The sequence below is a fragment of the Epinephelus moara genome, chromosome 18, assembly GCF_006386435.1.
Source record: "Epinephelus moara isolate mb chromosome 18, YSFRI_EMoa_1.0, whole genome shotgun sequence".
In the NCBI taxonomy this organism is placed as follows: domain Eukaryota; kingdom Metazoa; phylum Chordata; class Actinopteri; order Perciformes; family Serranidae; genus Epinephelus; species Epinephelus moara.
Window position 1 is genome coordinate 25,619,097 of NC_065523.1, and position 19,206 is coordinate 25,638,302.

Sequence of the window (19,206 nt, forward strand, 5' to 3'; positions counted from 1 at the left end):
CTAACCCTACACTTTTCAGGGTCTGATTTTGGTTTTGGAACAGGGAAGAAACGTATATCTTTTTCCAACCTCTCCAGGTAACGAGTATCATTAATACACGACGTGCCCCAGGCACAACATTTAGCTCCAAATCCACAAAACCAGCCTGAAAATGAAGGAAATCTGAAACGACTGCATTAGAGTCAATGGAGCACAGCTGTGTTGTTGTCGGACAAGAATGCGTCCAGGGGCGGGACTTAGCGAAGGGTCAATTATTGTATCTTGATATGTTTCATTAAATTTCCTGCATCCTTTCCCGCTCTTGTCCCTTGTAGACCTGCGCTGTTGATATCTTCTCTGCTGGGTGTGTGTTCTACTACGTGGTGTCTCAGGGAAGCCACCCTTTTGGCAAGTCTCTGCAGAGGCAAGCAAACATCCTGCTGGGCACATACAGCCTCGACCATCTGCAAACTGACAAACATGGTGAGGACTAAAACTTAAGCTTTTCTGTCTCAACTCATTTCCAGAGGTAAACAACAGTAGCAATGTAGCTGGTGGTTGATGTATATTAGAAAGGGCAGGTGTGGATGATTGTGTGGTTGTTTGGTTGTTATAAGTGTTTGTACAGCAGTGGGAATTGTGATTTCATGACAAAATGTAGGATTTTAAAAATTTGTGAAGTGAAAAAAAGTTATTTGTTTAAACAGCGTATGCCGTGTGATCATACTCTGTGAGCACATTGTCAAAACCAGCTTCTTTGTGTCATTTATCAGAGGACATTGTAGCCAGAGACCTGATAGAGCAGATGCTGAGCATGGAGCCACATCGGAGGCCTTCAGCTGAGAGTGTTCTTAAACACCCTTTCTTCTGGAGCCTGGAGAAGGAGCTGCAGTTCTTTCAGGTCAGCTTTTTACTTACCTGTTTCTCTTCTTATTGTATAAATCACATGTATTAGGCTATTGACTGTGTTTACTGTGCTCTTAAAGACTAGTCTGTGCACCAACACTCAAGCATTTGTATTTATCATGAATAAGCTTCTTGTAAATGCAGGCAAATATTTTTGCACATGCAGGATTTGAGTCCTTAAGTCCTTACAAGCACATATCAACCAGCAGAACTTCATTAATGTGCTTTATAATAGATTTGTAAGTCGTATCCAAACACCCTCATTCATGCAAAAAGACTCATTCATCTCTACTTCTTGACTTCTTGCATATATGAATGTCCTGAGTGAAAATGAATCTGCCTGACATATTAGTTAAAATTCACTGAGGTTTTTTTGTGGTTGCTTGCAGGATGTGAGCGACAGAATAGAAAAGGAGCCGCTGGACGGACCAATCGTGAGACAGCTGGAGAGAGGAGGGAGGGCTGTTGTCAAGGGTGACTGGAGAGAGCATATCACAGTGCCACTGCAGACAGGTATCAAACTGGCTCAAGTTTATAAAGCATGTCGAATAGAAGCTTCTGGCGCCCCCTGTTGTAAAATACTGTTCTTGTCTCATGTGTTGCTTCAACTTTGTGGTTGTAGTACAGATCTCCACAAAATGACTGAGGCAATATTTCACCAGGAGAAATGCGTTGACAGGCATGACGTATGTTTACAGCTGCACTGAGTGCTGTATCCTGTCACTACAAAATATTACAGTGGGTGGAGTAAGCTTGCTGTTTCCTGTTGTTGCCACCCACTCAGCACCACAACCTCAGCTGGTTCTCGTTGGACTTTGCACTTGGTTTTATTGATCAGTGAAGCAAATGGCACTGATATAGTCATGAACTGACAAGGTGAGATCATGTGGGTATACTATATGGCATATTATGGCAGCAGTGCACATGCCTCATTTCCACTCAGTTCACCATAAATCGATGTAGAAGCGCTCTTAAAGATCCTGTGTGTAGGATCTAAGAGGATATATTGGCAGAAATTGAATACAGTATTTATAACTGTGTTTTCATCAGTGTATAATCACCTGAAATCAAGAATCATTGTGTTTTCATTACCTTAGAATGAGACGTATATGTCTATATACAGAGTGGGTCCTCTACCATGGAGTACCATGTTGTTTTTACAGTAACCCAGAACAGACAAATCAAACACTGAAGTTCTGCTACATGCTTAGCACAGAAAGTTTTAGTTGGCTGCTATCTGCAACCTCACCACTAGATGCCACTATATCCTACACACTAGACCTTCAAACATCCACTAGAGGTCATACAGACTTTACAAAGTGCTTCATAATTCAGGATTAAATATAAATATTAAAAGATCATTAACACAGAAACGCTGGCTCAGGTGTAGATAAAAAGAAAGATGAAATATACCTGACCCCCCCATTATGCTTTGATGAAACATGGAGAAATCACGTATCTGAAGTCTCAGTTTTTATATTTTCAATACTGCACTGATCAGTCCAAGTTTGGGTATGTCAGGAACATTAAACGTCAAATGTGTCATCTCACAATTTCCTGTTTGCTGGTTTCTTGTTGGATAATGATCAGGGATTAACTCTGTCTTTTCTTTGGCAGATCTGCGAAAGTTTCGCTCCTATAAGGGTGGGTCAGTCAGAGACCTGCTGCGTGCGATGAGAAACAAGGTAGGAATGTATTCCTTTGTTATGTGTTAAGAAGAAACTGATCTGTACGCTCTGGATGGGAGTCGGCAACAAAACATATTTTAGCCTGCTGTCAAAGCCAACAGATTCCACTGACAACTAAATATTAGCTTGTGGAACACGGGAGCTGCATATCTACAGCTGCCTGGTCAGTTACTTAGTTTGTGTTATTGTGTGACACATGTTAATCCAAACTAACCTGTTCAAACGCCAAAGTCACACAATAACATGAACTAACTAACTAACTAACTGATTGAGGCAGCGGTAGACCAGCAGTTCCTGTGTTCAGCAGTGATAAATCAGTGTTTTCCTCAGTGGAGTTTGGCTTTGAAGAGAGCGATATAATGGCGTCATTATCCAGTTGGAGATCACTGACTGACATGAAGGTAACGCAGTGAAAATACTCTAAATATAGCGTACACTTTAACTGATAGAGGTTTTTTTAGGTGGCTAAAATACATTTTGTTGCTGACCCATCCACAGCAGTAGATTGCTTAGCTTTCATGTATTTGGTGTCATCTTTACCTATCTGGCGTAATGAACAGAGATTTTGCTGTCAGTATTCTTCTCCTTTGTTGTTACAATTTAGTCATGAGCTAAAAGTATGTCAATGAATACTTTTGTTGACAAAATTAACACCGTGCTTGACCTTCATTCAACAGAAACATCATTACCGAGAGTTGCCTGCTGAGGTACAGGAGACCCTGGGCTCCATCCCCGATGACTTTGTGTCCTACTTCACCTCCCGTTTCCCCCACCTGCTCATGCACACATACCTGGCCATGCGGACCTGTGCATCTGAGAGGCCTTTCCTCCCTTACTACTCCGCTGCAGAGCAACATTCAAAAACACAGGCCCACTACATACACCTCGGGCCACAGAGACCAAATGAGCCATGTACTCAACACCTGCCAACACACACACCATCAGCCTCCTCACAACCCACAGAACCTGCACAGTCTACACAGCCGCTGCAGGTCTCTGACACAACGCCTGCTGAATCAGTGCCCTCTACATCACCAGATGAGCCTGAATCTCCACATTTGCCAGTTCAGACAGTGCAGCCAGCAGCGCCTGCACCATCCACACAGACTGACTTGCACAGTCAAGCAGTGAACCCCACATTTGCCTCAGAGTCGCCCACAGATCCACTCAGGCAAAGCGAATCCAATCAGTCTGAGATGCACACACCGCCAGATCTTTCTACACTGGACAATGAACCAGTGTGAACTGAACCAGAGTCAGGTGGACCCAGCACAGATGGGAGCATTGCCTTAAAGAGTGGACACCAAGTGGGGTTAAGTCGCTGCGCCGTGAGCTGGTGAGGACCAGGCCTGCAGTGCCTGGGATCCACTGCTGGGTGCAGCAGCTACACCTCAAATCAAGTGCCTTCTGCTCACCTGGGCTTCAAATGTCTCCCAACAGAACCGTCCACAAGTCTCTGCCTTGAGGAAGTCAGATAACCAACAGGGTGTTATCGGACGTGAACTTGTAGCTGGACTGAGCAAAGAGAATTTTTTATTTTATAACGGCATGTCCAAAAAAAGTGTTTGTCCCAAAAATATCTGGCCTCTATTGTGGGAAACATGTCTGGATGTTGTTGTTGGATCGTTTTATTGTGCAATGTTGTATTTGAGTGAGCCTGTTCACTGCACAGATACTGTATGTATATTTTTGTATAGACTGATTCAGAATTTGGATCATTGATGATAAATCATTTAATGTGGCCGATGTGCCTTTTTTTTTTTTTTTTTTAATATCACTGTGCTGTGTGGGTACAGATATTTGAAATTGACTATGCTAAATGTGCTTGATTCCAGTTAATGCTGCTAGACCGCTTCTCTTTTATCAATCAAGACTCTTGTGCTGACTCTGTAAGAGTGGACTGTTCCAAAGGGTGTTCAGGGTGGCATCTGAACACAGTAGGTAATTTTACTCTCATTTGACTGTGTAGTCAAATATGAGGGTTAGAGGTCCGGCTGCAGAACTCCTAACTTTTCAAAGTTGTCAAAGTGAAGCTGATGACTTGCACATTAAATTCTATTTTTTTTATACTAAGATGTTCCTCGCTTGATTTTGTTGCACGTCAAAGTCGAGGTTGGAAAATTGTGTCATAACCTGCTGGGGCTGTTTTGTTCATACTGGTTCTGTTTCTGGTAAACATTAACACACACTGCACCCGTGGCTGATGCTGGGTGGAGCTCAACAAATTTATATAACGTAGTGATAAATTGTACCGCTCAGGTCAAACAAGTGATCCCAACCTTTTCTGTTCTCTTTCGACTTTTAACTCTCTGTCTTCCAGATCAAACGCTAATACCCTGGCTTACCTGCATACTGTTCAATATTCAGCTCTCAGTCCCAATAGGCCTGAGTCCTCTGAAACTTCATTAATGCTAAATTTAAATGGCATCTTTCCACATTTTGTTGTGTTGCAGATCTCTGCTATTATTCCAAACATAATTATGATTTTTTTTTCATGCCATCTGCATAACTCTACATTTAACTTTTAGAACCAATGCTGCTCTGTTATCAAATACATAGTATAATGGCCTTAAAAACAGAACTAGCTTGTAGTAATTTTAGAACAAATTCCTCTTTTCTTCCTCTGCCCACTTCCTCCTTTACTTCACTTTTAAAGCTCTGTTATTGCCCCATTGTTACATAACTGCTTTCATGCTCACTTAATGTGCTTGTCTTAAATAACAACCCTTAACAGCCTTAGATTAAATACAGATCATAGATGTACCTTTACTCAAGGATGAGAGAATGGGCCCCTGGGCAAAGGGTCCCATCACCTGTCCAGCATAAATGCAAGACACACAGACTTTGTGGTGGTTTTGCTTCTTTTTTTTTTTGTTGTGTTGCACGTCTTTGTAGTCATTTTTATGGTTTTGTGTTTTTTGTGTTTCCTTGTGGCAGTTTTGCATCTCTTTGTAGTCATTTGTCTGATTCCATTTGTGTCTTTTTTGGTTGTTGTGTGTCTGTATGATTTTGCCCATTTTTGCAGTTACCTTGTGTCTCTTTACAGCATCTTTTTGTGGTATATCTGTGGTCATTTTGAGTCTCTTCCTGGTCAGTAAGTGTTAATTTGTTACATTTTGCAGTAGTAGGCCAGGCCCCTGAGCCTCTGCCCAGTAGGTCTGTTAATTAATCCATCAATGAGAGTCACTCGTTGATAAATTAGATAGGAGGCTAAAATACAGTATTGAAAACAAACAAAAACACCATATTACAGAACTTTAGATGAACCAAACTCTACAATAGTTATCTGGCATTTGTTGCTTGTGTGGTTGTAAGGCCATCTTCTACGTAGGTATAGGTTTATTAGTGATTCCGTTTCTTTAACTGACAACAAGTGCTACCAACTCAATTCACAATCAATCTTAGGCTGTTTTGTGATATTTGCCAACAAAAGAGTAACTAACATCCCCAAACCAAGCACTATGCAACCCAGGTGAACATTTTTCATGCAAATGTACACATTACATTTCTATAGGCTACACTTAGCTATCATTCAGTAAACAAAACTGCAGCTATTAAAAAGAAAGGAGCTGGCTCCAGTTGCTGCCTTTATATAAAACCTCTAAGTCCCTTAGGGTGTAACCACACTCACCTATTGTGTTATTGTGTTATTAGGATCCATGGAAACCAGCAGGTGTGGTGGATGCTCACACTACCTCTGTGAAAACCTGACAACAAAAAACTAAAACTAAACACAGTAAGTCCATGCACAACATAGCATTAACCACAAAGTGTATCATACTGGCATATAGATAACACAGATTACATTAGCTACCATGCTGCTGCAAAGAATAACCTCTATAGCAATGTGTAATTATTTCTTTTAACAGTGTATGATGGTATTCAGTGTGATGTATTTGGTTGATATATTGGTTTGTGCAATTTTTGGGTGGTTTGATTTGTGTTTAGCTTTTGATTTAAAAAAAAAAAAAAAAAAAAGTATAATTTAAGGTGCTTAAAAATACAAACGAGCGCGTTGTGCCCCTCTGCACCATTCTGCAGCATTAAACATTTACTGACGCTATTTCAATCTGTATATTCGTTTATCTGCTCAACTCAGTTTACGTCCTCACTTCCTCTGTGGGATCCGGTGGGAGACATTGAGCGCGTCTCAGCTCAGTACCTGCTGTAGAGGGTATTTCCTTAAAAGCGAAACTTAGTGAGCTGCGCAGGTGCAGTAGGTGCAGCCCAGCAGAAAAAAACAGATTTTTTTTTTTCTTTTCATACATCTATCTATGGGGAAGTAACAGCAGTCCTGCGTTTCTCTGTCACGGCAAGAGAAATCCAGACCAGAAAAGGGACAAAGGCTGATTTCCTTAAAGAGTTTATCTGAGGTAAGAGCAATAAGCGTCCTGTTTGTTTGTTTGTTTGTTTGTTTGGCATGTGTAATAGTTGTCTATATCTTGGCTATGTGTTTGGTGTTATGGAGGTTCGTTTCAGTACAGATATCCTGGGAGGAGCCCATAAGGAAAAAGCAAGGGAAAATGTGGCTTTTGGTGCCATTGTTCTAAACTAATAGTGATAGCAGTTTGGGCAAGCATGTTTTCTCAAATTTATGATTTGTATACCTTTACGTATGTATAAGATTATTGTGCTATGAAAGAAGAGAAACAAGTCTTATCAGTCACAATTGCATTGAAACAATAATCAATACTATTAAATTACGAATTAGTTACATTTTTCCAGATGCCAATTACGGTGTATCTGGGGGAATTCACACACGTAGGAATGGACAATATATCAGTATTATATCAGTAAGACTAGATATTGGCTCAGGTTTGAAGACTGCATCATAGTAAAGTGATGTAATTTTCTGTTATACTATTTGCCTTACCAAGTTAGTCATTATGTGCATATCGCTCAGCTGTACACACACACACACACACACACACACACACACACACACACACACCCCTTCACTTTTTTTCTTGTGAGGACTTGTCCCCAATGAGTCACATGCTGTATTTAAAAGGCTTCGCCTGAAGTCATGAACTCACAAAGAACTATCAGTCAACTCTGCAGTTCCTCTCAGTTCAATGTAGCCTTAAAGCAATTTGTAAGTAATTGTTTTGCTCATTGTTGTGGCCCAAAACCTAACTGTTTTTTTTAATGCTTACCGCTCATTTTTGGCCACAGCAGACAGCTGATTGCTACAATGGCCGTTAGAGCACAGTGCAGTGCAGATTGAGAAAACACATGCACAGCATTTTGAAAACATTCATCAACTTTACAACATCCAAAAACATCAATTTGACAACACACTAAAACATCAATGTGTTGTGAATGTATATCACTGTGATTAAATGTTTTTTAAATAGCATAAGATCAGGCCCGAACATATTGGAAGGCTAAGTTAGATGCACCTGTTTCACTGTTATGTAAGAGTCATGGCCGGGCCAGCCTGTACACCAGTAGGTACAGAGTGATAAGAAGGAATGTTGGAACATGGCTGGCCAATACACCATTAGGTTCCAGTCTAAGAAAAAGAGGGTGGAGGTTCACTATCTCCACAGCATAAAAGGCACAGAGAGTGAGTCTTCAGTCTGGTTCTGGAGCCTGACTCATGAGTTGTATGTGTTGTTGCTTGTGAGCACATTAAACTCGGTTGCACCTGATTCTAAGTGTCTCCAGTGACTTTCTGAGTACTATCTTTTTGATTCCAAGATACATTTTTTGAGAAAAAGATGAGTTCAGAGGTGTTGAGGATGAGGTCCGGAGTCATCTGGCCCAGCTTCAGACATCGATTTTTACAAATGATCAAATGTCACAACACATTAAAACTTCAGATTGGCAACATCAAATTGAAAACACTAAAACATGAATAAGATTTCTATAAAGAATTTCTATATTGAAAGAAGTAGTGAATATTTAAATGGATTTTGCACTTTTACGACGGTCCCCAACTGCACCCATGACAAACCCGCTGGACAGACATTCAGTTCATTGTACTATCAACTACACTGTCATCTTCCGCATCATGATTTATTGTTGATCAAACCTGTTAAACAACATCCTAAAATAGCTCTCGCGTTGACACAGACCTATTACAGGTAACAGCTATGGAAAACAACAACTTTTTAATAGTTAACACCACTGACGGATGTATAAATAGGTTGTTTGCAAACAAAATGTCACTGTTAAATGCTGTTCTTATTAAACTACAATCTCAAAGTTTTCTTCTTTCCCTTCCCATTTTTTTAAAAACTAATCTACCTAATAAATAATCTTTTCAACAAAGTCAACTCAACTTAAGTTGATAAGTCATCTGATAATAGCATATCATCATCAGCATTAAGTGTTTGCAAATAAGTATTGGCCTCAGAAGTCCAGTATCTGTGAGCTGCTATTTTGATGGGACAAAGAAGAAATTATTGCGAGAGAGAGCGGGGGGTGACATGCAGCAAATGGTCGCAAGCCGGACTCGAGCCTGCGTCCACTGCAGTGAGGCATCGCCTCTGTACATGGGGTGCTGGCACTATCCACTACGCTACCGACGCCCCCTGTTTGAAAGTTTTAGTACAAAGTTTGACGAGATAAATCTACCTCTGAGCCAGCTTCATTTACCTCATATTCATCTATATACATGCAGGATGATAATGGAATGAATATGTAACATTTTTGTTTTTTGTTTGTTTTCTTACAGATGGAAGGTGATAACAAACACCAAGGCTGATAATGTGATGAAAAGAGAAAGAAAATCATGGGTAAGTGTTCTATATGAGATTTTGACATACATAATATGGAGTAACAGCAGGGTGTCGCCATTGTGTTGGATTTGTCATCCTACTTCTAGTTGAGAGGGACCTAAGCCAGCTAGCCAAACATGATCAATGAAGGCTATGATTTTGAGTGTAATATGTTTAGTCAGAGGGTGCCATAACAATCAGATAGAGGTTAAAGGGGCAAAAAGTGAAATCGTTTCACCGCTAGGTTTGCTGTTGTGCACTGCCTGTAGATCAAAACAAAGTGTGTCATGAGCCACACCTCCCTCTACCTCTGCTCTCCACCCCCACCCCCCACTCACCTCGTCTAAACTTAGTTTAGCAGTTAGCGATGTCTTTCACTCACTCTCGGTCTCTGCTGTGTTTAGCTATTCCCCTGCCTACTTCAATGATGATGGTACCTGTAATAAATGTAATATATTTGCTTAGATGAGGCGAGGCTCAGTGACTAGAAGAGCTGGTAGAGGCACTCCGTAGCTGTAAGTTACTTCAATGGCCAGTGGCAGCCGACTCGGCTCGAGCCATCGCCGGATCCCGGCTAGTGCTAACACCGGGAGCTAACGCTAACGTTCCTACTCTTCTCCATGAGTGAGAGCGATGTTTTAGCCTGGCTACATTTTACAGTGCTAATTGCAAATGTTAGCTGGGCTGCCAGGCTACTCACCTAACACAACTGTAACGCCTGACCCATTGCTGGGACCGGGCCGCTAATAACTCAAGCTCCGGACATTAACCCATGCTACGATTGTAACATTAAATTTAATTGAATCGACATAGCGACATGTGCCTAACGTTACTGTAACACTAATTAAAACAGACATTTGACTTAATGTTGTTACTTAACGTTACCTGTCCAGGAGAAGAAGAGCTAGCTCCGAGTCAGATTGTAGCCCCTTTAGCTCTTGCAGTGCTCTCCATCTTGGAAATGCAAGGACAATGTTAATCCGAGTTCTGTCCCTTTCTCTATCCGACAACTTATTTGCCAACGACCGCTGTTTCTTTAGAGGTAATTTCGGATCCTGGTCGTCTTCAGGTGAACGTTTCATTCCGCTCTCCGCCATTTTGCTTCGAAAATACGCGCTGCCATTGCTCACTGGCTGTAGCTTTTTTTTTTTTAGATATTTTTTGGGGTATTTTTAGCCTTTATTTGATAGGACAGACAAGTGTGAAGGAGGGAGAGAGAGAGGGAGTGACATGCAGCAAGGTGGCCACAGGCTGGAGTCGAACCCGGGCCGCTGCGGCGACAGCCTTGTACATGGGGCGCCTGCTCTACCACTAAGCCACCAACGCCCCGGCTGTAGCCTGTTATAGGGAGGGAGGGCCAAGGGCTCTGAGAGGAGGGAGGAGGCGGCGATTCACATGAACGTACATGAACGCGCAGCTGGACCGGCTTGTAAACAAGGGGCTGGAGATCAACACAGAGAGAGGGTGTGTGACGTCATGCTATACTCCAGATGAAATTACACCTCTAGTTCTTCTCATAGCGATTTTTTAATTCCTTCAACCTAGAAATGATGAATTTCCGCTTATTGCCCCTTTAAAGAAATTACAACGTTACAACCGTAATAGGTGTGGAAGTTGGAGTACTGTGGGGCATTTTACAACCTGTACCCACTCTCTAAGAGGAGCACATTACATTAATGATCAGCTCGTTTCTACAGTTAATGGTGCGGTACCATCAATAGTATGCAAAATTCATTGTATTCAGTGATCGGGAGCCACAGTGTCAAAGGTTTAGGGACATGTCGGGTCCACTCACTCTCATTCTCATCTTTACGTCCTGATTCTTGGCAAAAGGCAGGTCATCAAAGTTTTCTGCAGTGATTGCAGATTGGAGAGCGTGTACAGTTGTAGACACGTATTGATTGTTCAATGTATTCAGAGCACAGATTTTGCTAGTGATAGTTAACAAGCAATTTAACTCTTTGTCAACCTCCTCATCACCTGATGTGACTTCCTTAATGGACCTTGGCAGCCAAGCCATTTCTCAAGATAAGGGTGTTCATCTGTTATATCTAGCTAACCATAACTTAATTTTCTGACTAGCTTACTAGCTAGTTACTAATAGCAGAAGTTGGATTACAAAGTTGGAAGAGGAGAACTATTGGGCAATTGGCCTATAGGATGAACAACAAACAACAATATTCCACTTACCATCTCTTGTTGTTAACGCACTTGTTATATTTGGACCCCTTTTTAGAGTTACGCCAGTCAACATTTTTATATTTACATTGAGTTAGATGATAATGTGACAAATCTACATTTTCCACCCAGTGCTGCAATTCCACTCAACTACATGGAACATTTTGAGCACATTGTTTTGGCTTTACAGACCACAACTTTACTGTTTTATATGTTCACATGTCAGTGTCATGTTTACAGCTTGTTTCTCTGCCCCCAAGAACCCAAAAAATGTGAATTACTTTTTAAAAAAAATTAAGTGTGCATTAGGAATAAGTGGGCTAGGAGCCAAGAGCCACATAGCTTAGGGAAGTTGGACAGTATTTGGACACAGACTAACACATTGTTGGTTTTGGACTTTTCATGGGATTTGTTGACTAAATGGAACATTTAGAAAATTGCCAGGTTTTACAGTATATGCTACAACCAAATATCTGCAAATTGTAAATACAGCTAAAGTGTGGAAGAGAACTATGGTGCATCCTTGATTCTGTTATGAATATTCCAACATATTGCTTTTTTTCTGTCTTTTTTCACTATGCAGCTGATGAACTTGGGCAGTCACCCAAGGGTTGGACTGAATCTCAAGTAAGCACCTGGTTAAGGTCTATTGGAGTGAAGGAGCAGTACATAGAAAAGATCTATGAGGAAGAGGTAGATGGACTGATCCTACTTACACTGGATGAGGACTTTTTGAAGTCAAAGATTCGCATGAAATTAGGGCCTGCTCATTTGATTATTCAAAAGAGAGATGAGCTCATCAACGCTAAACAAAAATCTCAAGAAAAGAAAAAGTCCACCAGTGGCAAAACAACCGAGTTGGAACAGAAATCAGTGGAATGTCTTTCTACAACAACTGAAGGTCCACCAGCAGATGTCTTGAAGAACAGACAGAGTGCTCATGAACAATGTGTGCTGACTTCAAAGGAAGACTGCAGACCACGCCCATTTGATCAAGAAGGGATTGATTTCATATACGTAAAGCATAGAGTCCTGCAACCTGAATCAGGTGCTTCTAACCTGATATCTCCATGCCATGAGTTTAAGTCATTTGCTGTAGCTGCTGCATTGGATCGCACAAGACTCCAGGCTAAGTTTGCCAAAGAGGTCCTTAAATTTGCAACAGGCTGTATGAATATTAGATCAAATGGCACAATACACTTTGGTGTGATGGACAGCAAGGAGGATGCAGGATACGTGCATGGTGAGATCATTGGTATCCCTGTAAAAGAGAAAGACATTTATGTAGATGCTTTGGACTACATTGAAAGGAGCTTCTCCTCGAATGAGGAACATGTACGCCAGTGTGTGCGGCCACCAAGGTTCATTGAGGTTATGGATCGAGAAAGTACAGAAAAGAGGTATGTGGTAGAGGTTGACATTGTGCCTTCAATAGGTATTGTTAAGAGCAAGGTGTATTCGGTTCGTCTGCCAAACTTCAAAGAGTCAACCAACAAAGTAGAATATGAGAAAGAAACGACTCTGCGGAGGGTGGGTTCAAAAACAGAGCCAGTGAGCGACAAAGACTTAAGTGATTTTTATCAGCGTGTCAAAGATCGGGATGCCCAAAGAGAAGAAGCAGAGAAAGGTCAGTTCTTCAGCGCCCCAGACTTCTGCCAAGACCTTGGAAGGAAACTCAAAATGCTAATGACTAGTGGGAAGAAATTCATTGAAAAGGAGAAATGGTTCATACTCGTAACAAACAAATTCAACCCTGATGACCTCTGCAACATTGACTGGCTGCTTAACATGACCATGTTCTGTGTGTTTGACTTTGACCCAGACTCAAAGATTTCAGGTCTTTGCAGTAAATACCTTCAGCATCACGCTGCAAACATGCATTCTCTGCAGAGCTACAGGATATCCGGTGACATGACCGTCAAAGAATTCACAAGTCACTTGCATCTGTTCGAGCAAACTAGCTGGATCTTTTGTAATGGCCGTACTGACTTCAAAGGAAATGAAACTCCATGTGATGAAATGACCTGGATCAAGACAAAAATGACTTTCCTGCGGGAATCTGTGTCTTTGATCTGTAAGCAAATCTTGCCAAAAGGGACGTTCCAGGTAATTTTTCTTCTCACATCACCAGTGGAGAAACCACTCTTGCACACTTTTAATGAGTTTTTCACAGACATGGAAGGCCATGAAGACATCATCTGCATCTGTGAATCACAGAAAAACTTCCAGAAGTGGCAAAGCTTTGCAGAGGGGTCATGTGGAACAGAAACTGTGAACAATTGCAGTGTTGTTGGAATGAAAATGAGTCACATTAATTCAACTCTACAGCAAATACAACCTGTAAAAGCACATGCCAGCAAACACCTACCGGTCTTTGTGAAAGGGACATGTCTTCTTGAAACACAGGCAGAGGAACAGATGTATTCTCTGGAAATTCTGACGGTTGATCATTGTCATGAAACAAGTGAAGAATTCATCAATGAGGAGAAAGCAAACATTGAAGAGCAGTTCTATCGTGGTGGGAGAGTGACCTGGTTGAATTTCTGGCTTGCTGAGAACAAGTATGTAGGAGAGGTAATTGAAAGAGATGCATATCATGATGTTTCCAAACTTCTCAATAGTGCTTTGAAATGGAATGCAGATCAAACTCCCGTGAACAGTATAAACATCTACCATCATCCAGGAAGTGGAGGAAGCACTGTCGCAAGACAAGTGCTGTGGAACAACAGGAAAGATCTAAGGTGTGCAGTTGTGAAGCCTTCATACCCAGTTCCTGTTGTTGCACAACATGCAGTTGAACTAAGAGAATATGAAGAAAAAGATCCACAGACATGTCTTCCTGTGCTGCTCCTCATTGAAGACTCGGACAAAGAATATCTAGCTGATCTCAGGAATGAACTGGAGGTTGCCATTAACACCAAAAGGATCCAGTATGGAACTCTGTGTTTCATTTTGTTGAGCTGCAGACGATCCCATAATCCAGAGAAAAGATGCAAGGAGTCTCCACTACAGAATGTGTCTGTCACTCACAAACTATCTGTTCAAGAGAAAAGAAAATTTGCTGGAAAACGAGAGGCACTTGAAGAACGATATGAGCCTGAATTCATCCTGACCTTTGTGTTGATGAGTGAAGGCTTCAATGAGAAATACGTTCAACAGTTTGTGGAACATTTGCTCCAAGACATTGACCGTCATTCCGTTGTCACTCGCCTCATTCACTATGTAGCACTGCTGAACACTTATGTTCAAAATTCTTTCATCTCTCAGTCACATTGTGAAGCTTTGCTTGCCTTAACCATTCACTTGGAAAGGTTTCGCCAGTATGAGTTTGAGAAATCACTCAGTGATCAGGCTAAACTAGTATTCTTGCACCTGAGAGATGACAAGACACACATTGAATCAGTCAGAATCATCCACCCACTCGTTGCAAAAGAAATTCTCAAACAGCTTTTGGGGAACCAACAGACCCAAAGCAGTTTGGCAAAGAGTTTGCTCTGTGAGAACGTGCTTTTTGAGCACAGATTTGGAAGGGACGAATATCTGTCATTTCTGAGAGCACTTTTCATAAGGCGAGCCAGAATAAGCAAAGGGGACAAATATGATAGTTTTTTCTCACCTCTGATTGAGCATGTGTGTGAAAAGGAGAAAAGCCCAGGCAAAGCAATTGAGTTACTCAAGGAAGCATTCCAGTGTTTTCATAAAGATCCATTCTTTGCACAACAACTTGCTCGTCTCCATTATTCTTATGAGAAGTTTGAGGAGGCAAAACACTGGGCAGAGACAGCAGCTAAACAGCAGCCCAATAACTCATACATCCTTGACACAAAAGGGCAGGTGTACAGGAAATGGTTCCAAGCTAAATGCAAAGCTATTGACAATGACAATGTACCAAAGACAGCCCAAAATATAGCAGATGCTATGGAGACCGCACTGAAGGCCCTGGAGTGTTTTCAAGAATGTGAGAAAGCAGCTGATGCAGATATGGAAAACCTTAACAGCTCAGGGTTTTTTTCTGAAGTTGAGGTTGGCTGCAGCCTGCTCAAACTGATCTCATCAACCCAAGTGTTTGCAAACAGAGCCAACGGCCACTCGGAGTGTATGAAGTACCTGTTAACTGATTACATTCCAGAGGAAGTTAAAGATGCCTGGGAACCATTTCATGGCCGTGTGAAAAAACTTCACAAGTCAATGCAAGATGCCTTGGAATGGATTTCAGAAGACCTTAGCTACTTTCAGACAGACATCGGTGAAGATGAAGAGGAGACCCCTGAAAGACCTGAAGAGAAGATAAGCCATCCGCTGACATGGTTGGCAAAAAAATCTGCAGAGTATGGGAAGTACTTCAGTGAAGCTTACTCTACTGCACTTCTACAACATGGGCAATCCATCCCAGCTAATCTGACTCCTTTCCAAAAACGCATGATCATCTATCATCTTGGCGGAGGTAACATTACATCCATCCTCTCCAAGTTAACTGACCAGAGGGATGCAGTGTGTCTTCTAGAGAACATCCTTTCTCTCTACCCCAGCAATCCAATCAAGGCCAAATTTGGTCAAAGGGATATTGTGAATTACATCGTGGCCCACATTTCTCTGAACTGCCTGTCACCACAGAATCAAAAGGTAGCTCGTCTGAAAGACCTTCAGGCACTCTGTCGTCAGTTCCCATCTGATAAAAGGAAATGTTTACCAGGTGCCCTGTTCTTGCTTACCCTGCTGTTCTGGCCTGATGATCATGACACAGCCCTTGAGAAAGAGACAAAGTATGAAATTGTGCGATCGGCTGTTGAACACCTGGATAAAAGCTACTGGACCAAGAAGAAGGACATTCCTCAGAGAAAGAGAAGGATTTACACCCATTTTTTCCTGGGCAATGGGAATGGATTGGACAAATTTGTCCACAAGAGAAAGTTTGAAACAGTCACAAAGGGGTTCTCTGTCTCTGAGAAACGCATGAAATGGTTTAGAGGTGAGGCATGGAAAAAGCCTGAGATTGCCACGATGCTGAAGTGTGTCTCTGGATGGACTGAAGATGGAGTGGTGTACCTTGAAGGCCCTCGGAAAAAGAAGTTCAATATCTTGCCTCTTCATTTACCTTCAGTGCCTTATAGTAATGAAAACATCACCTTCTACCTGGGGTTCACGTTCAGAGGCCCTGTTGCCTACAACATCACTGTGAAGAGGTAGTTTGTCTTTTAACAATGAGCCTGTCACATGTGGCTATATGTCATCTTGCTGAAACATGGGCCTAGTACCACCTCATTACCAAGAGCAAGAACAGAATACAATGAGATTAAATTCAAAATAACACAAGCCTTCTTATGACAGTTTGTATTTTGCAGTTTGCATTTTCCCCTCTTGTGTATATATATGTAAGTGAACTAAAAAATACAGCATTAGTGTCATAGAAATCATGAACCAGATTTTTTTTGTATAGAAACATGGACTATGACATGACTGACTCTGGTTTCTCAGAGTAATAACAATGTAAACTGAGTATTTCTTACTCTGCAACTCAATGCTTCTCAATACAACCTTCAATTTCCTGTTTAGATTGATCTATTTTTATGTATCCAGATTTATCAAGTATCCTGTTTTTTGTTATAGTATTTTTTTAATCAGAATGTTTGTAGATCTGTGATCTGATTGAACTGGAACTGGCTCACATTTTGTGTGATCCTGAAGAAACAGAACTAGACTTCTACTGGATAGAAAAACAGCTCACAAGATGAACTTTGGTTCCAAGTGTGTATATCTGGGCTTCTAGTAGATCATTGATAGCTTACTCACTCTTGTACATTTTCCTGGATTCAGTGTAAATAGAAATGGAATTAAATGCAACTATTTTCATGGTAATTGTATCAGTGTTATAACAATAAATGTATTAAGAGCTAAACAGCAACATAATGTACAGTCAGAGAAGAATGTGTATACATAATGATGTGCAACAGAAAAATGTGTAATTTAATGGTTGTATGTTCAAATATACTTTACACAAATTATGGAAACTTACTTGTCCTTGATATGAAACCACAAATGAAGCCAGACAGGCTACAGTGCTCACCTGTACTTTTTTGATTATATATACTTATGTTAAATGCTTTTTTTTTTTTTCAAAAATTTTATTATATGGGCTTTTTGCCTTTAATGGACAGGACAGTGTATGAAATAGAGACAGAGAGAGAGTGGGGGAAGACACGCAGCAAAGGGCTGCAGGCCGGAATCGAGCCCGCAGCCGCTGCATCGAGGCAGTGCCTTTGTACATGGGGCGCCGGCACTATCCACTATGCTACTGACGCCCCATGCTTTTGTTTTTGATACTAACATGAAAAAATATTTGAATCTGTAAACAGTGGTGTTCGTAAATATATGCAAAACATGTCACTGAATATAATAAACTCTTTTCTATTTCAATGTCAGTGTTATGTTGTAACTTCTTGAACAATCTACATCAACCTTTTAAGTTCAATTGATAGTAGTGGTCGTTAGGATGAAGATATGAATTTACAGCAACTGGCAGACTTTATAAGGCAGACATGTTAGGCCTGTACTCTAAAAATAAACACAAATTAAAACTTCACATCAAGCTTTTTAATTAGTAATATTAACACGGTCTAAATAACCTGGATATTCTACCTACTAGATATGTTGGAGCTAAACCATGTAGCTTTAAAAATGATCAAATATATTATAAAAACACATAAAGCCACTGAAAGTTGTGCAAAACGGGGGCTTTTTGATTTTAGCTCGAGTTTAGAGCATTCTGAACCAGACCAGGTTTTGTTTAGTTCATCAACTTAGGTTAGTCGATGTGGGATTAATACATCTTCAGTGCAGATAAGAATGGAAAAAACCAAATTTTAAGATATTTCATGCCTAACAGTGAGTGAGCATTCGCAGTGAATTCAGACATGATAAGTCATCAGATTTACAGGTGTTCATGTTAAGTGTTCTTGACTTAGGCTTTGGTAGTTTTTATTAGCAGGTGGCGAATACTATTTCTGCAACAGAAGTGAATGTATTTTCCATTTCCTTTTTTTTGTTTTGTTTAGGATAGGACTATTAGGACTTGATCATCAGTAGAGATCATTCAGACTAAAGTATGACATAATTTTAAAGTTTAATACGACAACAAGTAAAGTATTTGATAAATATTGATGTTAGTGTGGTCATTAATATAGCTCTCTTTTCAGCCTGTAGATTTAATTTCATTGATTAAAAGTTTAAGTCAGTACGCAATTAATACATCTTCAGTGCAGATAAGAATAAAAACAACCAAATTTTTAGATATTTCACAAATTAAAATGAGTAAGCAATTAGTGTTTTCAGACATGTAGGACAAGAATCAAAAATGTCCCCAAAGTTAATGGTTGTGTTTTTGATATTGGTTAAATATATCAGGGATATATTTTTATTTATTTATGTAGTTTTTGGTGTATACCTCAGTTTAATTAGTGTGTGTTCATCAGATTTACAGGTGTTGACATTAAGTGTGTTTGACTCATCAAATAGTCTAATTAATAGCACATACTATTTCTGCAACATATGTGAATACAAATGTTTCTGAATTAGGAATTAATCATCAGTAGATATAATTCAGATCAAAGCAGTTGATACAAATCTATCTACATTAGTGAAGGAAACATGTTTTAGGAATGAAATAACGTTATTATCATTAACTCATAACAAGCTCAAAAGGAATAGAGAGGAGAAGTAACGGCAGAAGTTTT

General features: G+C 40.5%; 2 protein-coding genes across 3 annotated transcripts in view; both read left to right on the forward strand.

The window, feature by feature from the left end:
• The window catches only part of ern1 (endoplasmic reticulum to nucleus signaling 1), a 26,675-nt gene extending 22,031 nt beyond the window's left edge, over positions 1-4,644 (forward strand). The window contains exons 18-23 of one of the 2 annotated variants that reach the window (XR_007571554.1): positions 315-462; positions 753-880; positions 1,275-1,398; positions 1,508-1,761; positions 2,503-2,570; positions 3,251-3,344. Coding sequence is in view for 1 of the 2 variants with exons in the window: in XM_050068623.1 (XP_049924580.1) it covers positions 315-462; positions 753-880; positions 1,275-1,398; positions 2,503-2,570; positions 3,251-3,817 (1,035 nt within the window). In the remaining variant the exon portion in view is untranslated. Of the gene's footprint in view, positions 1-314; positions 463-752; positions 881-1,274; positions 1,399-1,507; positions 1,762-2,502; positions 2,571-3,250 lie in introns of both variants that reach the window. The other variant, XM_050068623.1, reaches the window with a different exon arrangement.
• Positions 4,645-5,558: 914 nt separating this feature from the next.
• LOC126405080 (sterile alpha motif domain-containing protein 9-like) lies at positions 5,559-17,890 on the forward strand. The gene is made up of 3 exons (XM_050068618.1): positions 5,559-6,946; positions 9,256-9,316; positions 12,060-17,890. The coding sequence occupies exons 2-3, from the start codon at positions 9,313-9,315 to the stop codon at positions 16,661-16,663; spliced, it is 4,608 nt and encodes a 1,535-aa protein (XP_049924575.1). The 5' UTR covers positions 5,559-6,946; positions 9,256-9,312; the 3' UTR covers positions 16,664-17,890.
• Positions 17,891-19,206: the final 1,316 nt, after the last annotated feature.